Genomic DNA, 10,682 nt, shown 5'->3' with positions numbered 1-10,682 from the left:
TGCGGACAGGCTGCGACTCGCTGACTGCTCTGCTGTCTTGCATTGTAAAGCTTATGTGTGTCTCCATAAGGAGTGGCAGGAGAGCCTAGTACTCCTCCTGGAGCTACACTTAAGGTGGACTTTGCCCATGCACCTACTGATGCAAAACTGGTCAATAATTGGGCTTTGTGCTGCAACAGGAGGTACCAGCCCTCAACCGCCCAGGGAGGCACAGACCCCAAACCTCTTTTTTCCTTTCTGGTCCCTACACATCTTTGCAGTGCTGGGAGGCCAAAGAAGTTCCTCCCAGGGCTGGGATCCCATCTGGACTCGATCCTGTCGTGGCTGTGCTGCTCTGAGGTGTAGGGGTGCTGGCTTATTGTCCGTGGCTGCTTGTGGATGTGGGAGCATGAGCTGATCTCCAGCCTGGCTGTGTGTAGGACACCTCCAGAGAGAGGGCTGGGAGTGGCAGCTGGTGCATGAGAGCTCATCCACACCCAGCGACCAAACCGTTGACTTAAGACAGCTGCAGTGCTGGTTCCTCACAGAATGCATGGAGCTCAGCCAGGATGGGCTCCTTGCTACGGCAGCTCTGCATTCCCCAGGTTATGGAGGTACTACAGAGGCAAGGCCATGACCTTCTCAGGACTGGGAGCAGTGCTCCTGGGATTTGGCTCCACCAGGAGCCGGACTAGTGAACCTGTACGCACAGGGACTCCTCCAGCACCCAACCTGCTGTGCCAGCCTCATGCCTGTTGTCTGAATGTGTTCTCAATAGCTGTGGTGTTCAGCTTTCTGGCTTTGCTAGGAGGCAGCTGCCCTGCACAGTATCCTTGGCATTCATCCTGCCCACATTCCAGTCCCTCCAGTTGCCTGGGGACCATCAGTTGGGAGGGCTGGTCATGGTGTGAGATGTGGAGCAAGCAGCAGGTATGAATGTACATCAGGAACAGAGGTGATGGGATAGAGCTGAGTGCACCTTCAGGTCCCCACCACCTGCCTCCCAGCCACCCCTGGTCCTTCCTGAGAGGGTGGTGGGACCTGGTGGCAATGGCCTACACAGTGAATTACTCCTGGTGTGACCCCAAGGACCCAGAACTGCTCCCCAAGGACTGCTCAGCATGCAAAAGCTCAGCATGGCAGCTGGGCACCAGCAATGCAGGAGGGTTGGGGATGCTTCTCTTAGGGAAGAATGGGTACTTGGGCTCTTAATGCCCCAAGGCAGGTAAATAACTGCCTGTTTCAGCTATGTGGGCATGCTGAGACAGCAGGTGTCAGGGGGACATGTAGATGCACTGGGTGAGTGAGCCCAACATAGGGCAATTGAGCTGGTGGTACCCCTGGTACTGTTAGCAAGGCTCAGCAAAGGCCGTTATGCTCTGTACCTGTCCCACCAGCTGAGCATGTGGTTTTTAAAAGTTTTTTATATAGTTTTGCATTTCTGGTATGCCTTATTCTGATTTTGATTTCTGATATTGGGCCATACTAAATCTCTAGCTGGGTCAGTGTTTTCTGTAGCCATGGGCACCACAAATGACTCAAGACTTAATATCTTATTTGCAAGAATATTGTTTTAATGTGAAAATATATGCAGAGTATTTTGTAATGTTCAATAAATTGGAGTTGGAGCAGGCATTGTCGTCTAGTCTGTCTGTTGTCTGGGAACCTCTGTACATGCTGGTTCCTGCACCTCCTGGTTCGGTTCTCCCTTGCAGGCACCGTGTCCCTGTACGTCTCTGCTCTTCTCCACCTGAGGCCACTGCCCCCCTCTCAGACTCAATGTACCTAACTGGATTTCCTAGTTTTGATAACATTTGTGGAAAATGTGAAATTCTTTCCAAGCAGAAGCTTGTCTGCAGCCATAATTAGGCCATGCCTCGGGGAGCAGCCAGCAACAGGCGAGCAGGCAGCTGGTCCCTTGCTGCCTGTTGTTGTGGCTGCCTGCACAGCAGCAGAGTGCTGGGAGCCCAGATCTTCCCTTGTCCATGCTTCCTTTCTCTTTGCCAAAAATATGGTTCAAATGGGTCTGTTTCAGGGTATTCTGGATCACAGGAACCTCCCTGCGTTGGTGTGTGCTGGCTTTGCTCTTCCCTCAACCTGCTGGCTCCACTTCTCCTAAAGGAAGGTAAATGTGGTTTACTTGATTCACAAGATCGATGTTTGGCTTGTATTCAACCTGGCATCTACTGTCACCCCCAGGTCCTTTTTGCGAGGGTCCCTCCTATACAGCTCCTAGCCCTGAGAGCTTTGTACTGGTCCCTCTGGAAGCTCTTGCTCCTCCTGATGTTTCCCATCTGCCTTGCATTCCACTGACCAGAGATGCTGGCTGAGCCATGCTCTGCGTGCCAGACCTCAGTGCCGGCATTTCCTATAGACACGATTGCCTTGGCAGTGCACCAGGTTGCGCGGGCCACATTGTTTTCCTGGAAGCGGTGGGTCTGCAGCATTCAGGTCCTCAGAGGAGGAAAAGCGGATGTCTCAGCTTTGGGAAACACTGTCTCACATGGTTATCTGAGCCTAGCAGCTAATGTGTGTGCAGGCTCTCCATGCCACCAGCCAGCAGCTGGTGAGCTTGGAGTCCCCTCTTCCCACCCTCAACCCCAGTCATGTTGTGACCAGGGGTGGTGGCTCCTACTACACCCTTCCATGCAGGGTTTTATTGGTTTTTATTCTCATACTCTCTGTATTTCACTTTACAGGGAGAGATAGCAGGCAGCGTCCTTCCTGCACAGGACTGCTCTGATCCTTCCAGCATAGCACAGAGCTGTCTCTTTCAGCCTAAAAATACTAAAGTGCTTCAGTGGAAAAACACAAGAACCAGGCCAAACCATGAACACATGTGCCCAAACCTCTGCTTCTCCAGGAAAGAGTAAGGCATAACCAAAGAAGCTGCTTGTCAGACTGTAACCCAGAACTTACAGTCCTCTGACTGTTATTATAAGCAACCCCATCCTGGAGCTGCCTGACTATCACAGACCCATCATTTTGCACGCAGGCTTCTCCTTAGAGCCTGCCATTAGATCTGCACATTTTTTCCACAGTGATTTACTTTCTCCAATGCTCAGCTCCTCCAGTTTCTCCGTGGTACCAGAACTTGTGAAGTCAGCAGAGGATGTAAGGCAGATCTGGTACAGGGGCATCAGCTGGATGGAAGAGCCAAGCTGTGGGTGATAGATTGGTGTTGGCCACCTCCCAAGTCAGTTAAGCAGCAGCTTTGCGCAGTCACCTTAAAATCACCACCTCGCCATTGCACAATGCATGTTGGAGCATCAGGTAAATTTTAGGCTGGAAGCGGCTCGGGAGGTCTGCGGTCCAACCTGGGCTCCATGCAGGGCTGGTGGCAAAGCTACAGCAGGTAGCTCATAGCCTTGTCTAGTTGGGCTTGGAAAGTCCCTGAGGATGGAGATATCACCCTGTCCCAGAGCCATACCATGGCTGCAACACTCTTGTGCAGAATGATCTTCTCCTTATGCCCAGCAAGAATTTCCCCTCATGCAGCTTGTCCCCGTTGCCTCCTGTCCTTCCAGGTGTGTCTCTGAGAAGAGCTGGGCTCTGGTGCCTCTATGCCCCCCCCTGCAGGTAGCTCCCCTCTTTGCCTTGTCTTCCTAAAGCTGGTTCTCTCTGATCTATATCTATATCTATATCTATATCTATATCTATATCTATATCTATATCTATATCTATATCTATATCTATATCTATATCTATCTTTATCTATCTTGTTCTGGGGACCCCCAAATTGGAGCTAGTACCCAGTTGTGTCTCACAGGTACCAAGTCAAAAGGAATAATAATTTCCTTAAACCTGCCAGCTTCATGTTCTCCATTGCAGCAAAGGTGCTGTTGACTCATGGGCAAGCTTGCATGATATTTCATTCTGCTCTATTTCTGGAGCACTTCTGACGCCCTCGTGTGATGTTTTCACGATGGCCTATACAGGCACAAATGGTGGGAAGCTAGTGAATGGGAGCTCAGCTTCTCACCTCCCACTTAGCCCCAGCAAGCACAAAGCATGGCAGAGACTTTGGCCACGCTCACGTTTTCATGGAGAACAGCAGGAAGGAGAACAGCAGGAGGATTCAGGAGTTCAGTCTGATCATATCTGGGTACACACATTTTGGAGACATCAGTACGTTCTTTGCTCCTTCCTGCTCCTATCCATCTGTCCAGGCATTCATCTCACCTGGGTACAATCAGACTGAACACCTCTCCTCAATTCTGCATTTACCTTGCTGCTCTTTGTATGTGAAGCAGCCATCCTTGCTCCCTGCCTGTTGCTGGAAGACTTCTCTGCCTGTTGATGGAGGGAACAATTCATTTTCACTCCGGAATTAACTCTGGAGGGGTGGATGCCAGCCCTGGTCCCCGTCTGCTCCGCTGCGCTGGCTAGTGAAGTCGTGCAGAAGTTGCTCAGCTGAGGGGATGTGAGCCGGCTGGGGCCATGCAGTGAGTGGCTGGTGACGGAGCCGGGATCAGTCGGCAGCCAGGGAGGATAATGAGGAACAGATTTGCACTGGGCAGCGGTTCCCATGATGCGTTCCAGGGCAGAGCGGCCAGGATGGGAGAGCCTTTGTGCTTCGCACTGCACCTCTCCATCGTGTGTCGAGCCAGCCCCTCGGCTCGCCTGTGTCTCCTCACTGTCTGCCGGCAGTGAGCGTCCCCAGGATCCCCGCAGAGCTGGGGACCCTCTCCAGCAGCTGTACCACCCACCAGGCTGCAGGGCTGGCCAGCAGGCTCTCCCTGCACCCCGGCTGTGCGGGGAAACAAGCTGCAGTGTGGACTGGCTGACAGACAAGATCAGTGGGATCTTTAGGTCAGCAGGAGCTGGGTGGGGTGATCCACACCTCACTTTGCGGTTCAGATTTCCCTGCTTTTGCCTGGAGGAGAAAACACGGCTGTGGGACTCCCTGCCCTGGAGGACTACGTGGCCAGGCTACTGCTCCCAGGGACGCTTGCAGAACAGCCAGGATGGATGTCGACATGGCGGGGGCTTTGATTTTACGAGTACTCTAGATCCTAGAGTTGTGATCCTCCCCGCAGCTGGACAGAGCTGTTCCATGCAGCCACAAGGAAGGCAAAGATCCCTGAAGAAGCCACCTGGGCTCCTCTCACCTCGCCTTCTCCAGTGCTGTGCAGCCAGGCTGCCCTGAAGGTAAATGAAACCTGTGGCGGGTTAGTTGGAGAGGGAGGGTGCTGAGGACACTATGGGGAGGTGGCCACCAGCCCAGCTGGTCTGGTCTACATCAGACCACAGGTTGTCCCAGGTCTGCAGGCAGCCCATGAAGAAGGGCTTGAAAAGGCCATGGGGTACTGGTAGAGACGAGACTCTGCGGAAGATCTACTGTATTTGTGCTTTCCTCTCTTGCAGTGATGCAGGGCAATCCCTGCCCATGCACCAGCTCTGCCTCCCTCAGTCCAGCTATGCACACGCTGTTAAAGTCAGAGAGCCAGTTAAAGATTTGCTTTGGCTCTTTGGCTGGCTGGGGGGAAGCTGGCTTCTGGGCTGTGCACGCACCTGGGGCATCACCATGTGCGGGGTCCCCAGTGCTTTTGGGGCTCTGAGGCTCTTGCAGACAGCCAGACAAAGTATGGGCTCAGAGCTGCACTGAGAGCCCTCCTCTACGCATGGCTGGTGCTGGGACCATGTGAGCATCACTCATGCAGGGGTCAATGCCTCCAGATTTCTCCTGGACACTCAGGGTCCTGCCTGCTTTCTCAGAAAGCCTCACCTCCCAGGGCCAGGATATTCTCTTGTCTACCACATACATGCGTGTAGACACACATTTTCAGTAGACATCCCTACCCTCGCCTATTTACGGAGAAAGCTGGCAAAAGCTTTGGAACGTTACCCCAGAAAGATGAAAAAAAAAAAAAGAAAGCAGCTATGAAGGCCCAGAACTATTATGTTTTCCCATGTCGTGGTGTGGGGCTGGCTAATGGGAGCTGGCCGGTGAAGGAGCACGAGCTTGTGTTTGCCAGGACTGAAGGACTGTTGAAGGAGCAGGTTAGCCAGGCTGCTGCTGGATAGTTAACTGGTGACCCCTGCTAGGCTTGCTTTGTTTTCTCCTGCTAGGGAACAGACAGAACTGTTATAAATGTTTGATTTTTTTTTCCCTTAGCAAAAATAGCTTTTGAAGCAAACAGGAAATTACAGAGACTAAGGAGTGCAATAAAGAGTGAAGGAAGTCTAGCAGCTACCTCGCCGTGCTCGGAATTTGTCTATAAATCCAGCGCCACGTGGGGTGTCGCCCAACCAAAGGCAGCCAGACTGCCCTAAAACTGGTAGAAATCGGGGGATCCGTGCCCGCCTCGGCCCTGGGGAGCCAAAGGCCTCTCGCCTTGGAGGCAGGGGTGCGAGGGGAGCATCCCCCCCTCCGATGAAGGCGACACACCGAGGGCTTATGAGGTGGAAGAGGGGCCGGCGCTCGCTGTGCCGCTGTGGGGCTGGAGCCCGGCTGTGCCGGAGGAGCCCCCGCAGGGAGCTCGTTACCCGCGGCCGGGGCGGGCCGGGCCCCGCCGGGCGCCTGAGGGAGCGGGGGGAGAGCGGGGAGGCCGCACTCGCGCTGCCCAGCGCGGCCGGCAGGTGTCGCCCCGCGCCGAGGCCTCGCCTCGCCTCGCCCCGGCCCGCCCGCCGCCAAGATGGCGGCCGCCCGCCCCTGGGACCTCCCGCCGCGCTCCCGGCCCTTCCGGGAGGACTGGTGCGGCTGAGCTCGGCGACGAGTGCCAAAGGCCCCGCGTGGCCCTGAAGGCGTAGTTTTAAGAGGAAAAATTAATATATATGTGGTAGTTCCAGGTCTCTTTTGGCGTGCCTGGGGGTCAGTTGTGCACGGGGCGAGCTGCTCCCTTTAGTATCCTGCTGCCCTCCTGACAGTTGTTTGTGAGGTGTGGGCAGCTGCCTGCCCCTGCCTGTTGGAAGACCCCTCCTCTGTGCTGAGCCCGCTGCACAGTTGCAGGTGGCCAGTGCTCTCCGTGAGCTTGTGGTCTTTCTCCGACACCTTCATCTCTCCCAGCAGCAAATGAGGGCAGAAGCTGCCTTGTCACTAGCAAAGTATGACCCCAAACCAAAGGGATACTCCAGGAGCAGGGTACCTGGAGAGGATATTCCAGGGACAGCTGGAATATCAGTCCCACCAGCTCATTCCCCTTACTGCCAAGCTCCTCTGGAGGCACGTGGCCCCAGTGTAACAACAGGGCCAGCACAGATCCTATATGAATGCTAGAGAGGTCTAAGCATCCTGGTCCCTTCCCATGCTTGCTCCGTAGCTGCCTTACTCTGTCTTGATCTGGCAGCAGTCATGGAAAGAGGGCGAGTGAGAAGAAAGCAGGAGAGACAGATGGCAGGAGGGCCGAGCCCTCTGCCTTTGCCTGTCTGAAGAGGAAGCTGCTCATCTCCTTTATGAGACACATTGTTATTGCTGCTGATGGGGTTAAATCCCATTATTTCCTGCTGGTGCTCTCCAGCCCTGGTACCATGGAGAGGAGGTGCCCACCCTGGCTGGCACCACACTCACAGCATGCTTGTCACATACTTGTGTCCAGCACAGGGTCCTCTCCCTCAGACCCACGCTGTGAACAAAGGGTCCCTGGTGTAGGACTCGTGATCTCCATCACATCACCTCTTCCAGGAACCCGCTGTGCCCCACATCCCACCTGCTCTGCCTTCCTACCTGACGTCCCCACTGTAGGCATTCCCTGAGGTTCACTCCTCTAATTACCAGCTATGGATGTTCCATGGCAGACTGCTCCTATCCCCGTCAAACCAGCCCTTCCCAGTGGCATCTGGGGAGCCTTCCCATCACCTCCTGGGCTCTGGATCTGCACTCAGCAGAGTTGGATCCACACTCCCCTGGGGAGAAGACCCTGACCCCAAACTGCTATTTGCCCGCTGCAGAGTGACTTGCACCTCAGCCTGGAGCCTTGCAGAGCTGCTCTGTTGAGACTGAGATGGAAGAACCAGATCTTTCCCCTTCACTACCAGATGGGCAAAGCTGGACAGGAGCAAAGCCTGTGCCTGCACCAGGGGAGACTGTCACTCAGCTCTGAGCAGATTGCCATTCCCCTGCTGGAAATACCAGCAGGAATAAAAGTACTTTGAGAAGCACCTGGAGAACCCACAGTGGGACTGCCCAAGTTCAGTGGGCAACACAGCCCAGCTGCTACAGGCCAACATGAGAGCTGGTCCCAGGCAACGCCCATGCGGTTGTATAAAGCACTGATTGCGTGCCCATAGCTGGAGCTGCACCCTGGGGCTATTGCTCTGCCCCAGTGAGTTCCTCTGCCTGCCTGCCTGCCTGATCGCCTGATCTGGAGGAGCAAATTGCAGGCAGGTGAGAGCTGTCCTTCTCTCTGGAGAGACTCTGCCATGGGAGAATGGTTTTCAGGATCTGCTGGGATCTGCTGGGTGCAGGCTCTGCAAGTGCTGGCTGTAAGTGTGGGGTTTGGGGGGGGCTGGATGGAGGCTTGGCAGAGTGTAAACCCAGGGGGGAATAGCAATCCTGGGGTCAGAGCTCCTGGAGCAGGGTGAAGGAGGTGCTGTGGTCCCTGGCTACCACCCCAGGTAGGACCTGGGTGCTGGCCCTGGCTCTGCAAATTGTGGGGCAGAGGCTGCAGCCAGTGGTCAGAGGTGGGTTCCTAATCCCTGGGGTGGGGTGGTTAGAGCTGACAGCCTCCCTCCTAGCAGGGAATATTTGGGTTTATGTTGCTTTTGGGAAGGGAAGGGATGGGTCTCCAGCTCAGAAGTGTGTCCCAGCCCTGGTCTGGTAATGGTTGGTGCTTAGTACCTACTTGGGGTATCCACTGAGGGCTGTATCTGCTTCTCTTGATGTGGGCTGGGCAGTTATCTTGTGGGTGCTGGTAGCTCAGGTATGAGCTGGGCACAGAGCAGGGACACAAGATGGGGGCTCCTGGTGGTGCAGAGGCATGAAAGGGGGGTGTCTGTCTGTCCTTGCAACCCTTGCTCTGTCAAGCAGACCTGGAAAGAGGAGCAGGCCCTGGCAGCTGTGACTGAGGATGGCATGTGCAGTAGCTGAGACCCTGTACTCCACATCTCCTGTGTGTGGGAGAGCAGCTGGGCAGGTGGCTGCTGGGCTGGGGCAGGAAGGGCGTAGGTGCCTGCTGGCATGTCTAGCTTGGAGGTGAGCATGCTGTCTCGGAGAGTACAGTAAACATGTGCTCCAGGGACTAAATAGCATGCAACATCACTGCCAACTGAGAAAGTAAACAGATGACTGTCTTATGCCATTAAATATGTGGGATCTGGAGAGAGATGGGTCAATTTTAGGCTGCTCTTCAGAGAAAGCAAATCTGTCCTTCTCTAACCAGAGACAGTGGTGAGTTTTGAAGCAGCAGTCCTGAAACCACAGGTGGATTTCTAAGCCAAAAGCACTTTGTCCTCAGGAGAGGGAGGCAATGCCTGAACTCCAGAGAGACAAACATGCTGCTCCTCTTAATTTAAGCTCTTCTAACTGTGTCTGCATCCACAGGTGCATCCACTGTGCCACTGCCTGTATCCCACAGGTTTCAGTTCCAGGCTCTTGGGAGGGGTTTGGGGTCTTTTCTCCAGGGCAGTCACATACTCCCAAACAGTGCACCTGCCTAGTGGTCAGAGCACTGGGATGCTGGGACCCAGCACCCAAGCAAGGTAGTCCATTGCAGTGGGGAAACATCTCAGAGTGTGTGCACTGTAGAGAAAAATGTGCCTACTGGGAAGGTGCCTGATCAGGGCAGGAGGCCTGGTTTCCATCCAAGCCTTGCTCCTACCTGCACCAGGTGCATTCATGACCAGCGGGGTTAGCTCAGTTGGTTAGAGCATGGTGCTAATAACACCAAGGTCACATGTTCAATCCCTACTCACTGTAGGGGGGGTTGGGCTTGATGATCTCTCAAGGTCCCTTCCAACCCAAAGCATTCTATGATTCTATGACTTTCACATAACAAGAAGTCTCTGGAAGACACAATTGTAGAGGCATTAACCCAAGTATGGCATGCAGCATGGCCACTTCACAAGACCTGGGGGGCATCTGTCATCCACCCCCCCCCCCCAAGAACAACTCAAAGTTAAAAGAGCCCAAAGCTGCTCAGCTTCAGAGAGGTGTCTTGGGTGTATGCAGAAGCAGGACTTTGTCCTGTGGGCTCTGGCAGTGATCGATGCTAGCGCTGAGCTGTTGCTGAGCCAAGACCCTGGGTACCTGTGGATGTGTGGAGCAGGCATTAGACTAGCAAGTGCTCTACATGTATTGAGGCCAACTGGCTTGTGTGGGAAGACACTGTGTGTCATCAAGGTGTGCCTTCCTATCTGTGTGGAGAGGCTTTAAGGCTGGTATTCCCCTGCTTGGATTGCTTCCCTGTGGGACTGTACACTGTGAGCTTGCATATGTGCTGCAGCAGGCCTGACATGCAATTTTTTAAATTTTTTTTTTAATTTCCCCCCACCCTGTGGTACACATGGGTATTTGAGAGCCCAAAGTGGGACCTGACTTGTGTACCTATAAAACATCTCTTGTAAAGCCTCCTGATGGTTAACTGCACACCAGCTTTGCATGTGGCACTGAACAACATCTTGAAGCGTAGCTGGAGACCTAGTGATTGCATTGCTCCTGTTCCTTCAAATGGTAAGCGTGACCAGCTGTTGTTATGCAGTCTCTCCTCCAGTCCTTCTGCGAAATCACACCATGATTATATTTCTGGCTTAAGAAATTTCTTCCC

At 54.0% G+C, this 10,682-nt stretch overlaps 1 protein-coding gene across 1 annotated transcript in view; it reads left to right on the top strand.

The window, feature by feature from the left end:
* Positions 1 to 5,862: 5,862 nt before the first annotated feature.
* Positions 5,863 to 10,682, top strand: part of PLEKHG4 (pleckstrin homology and RhoGEF domain containing G4) — a 100,442-nt gene continuing 95,622 nt past the window's right edge. The window contains 1 exon segment of the mRNA XM_075715714.1: positions 5,863 to 5,982. Coding sequence (XP_075571829.1) covers positions 5,863 to 5,982 — 120 coding nt within the window.

This window comes from Pelecanus crispus, chromosome 8, assembly GCF_030463565.1.
Source record: "Pelecanus crispus isolate bPelCri1 chromosome 8, bPelCri1.pri, whole genome shotgun sequence".
NCBI classification, from domain to species: domain Eukaryota; kingdom Metazoa; phylum Chordata; class Aves; order Pelecaniformes; family Pelecanidae; genus Pelecanus; species Pelecanus crispus.
The sequence above is the reverse complement of the archived record's forward strand: the minus strand, read 5'-3'. Positions and strand labels throughout refer to the sequence as shown.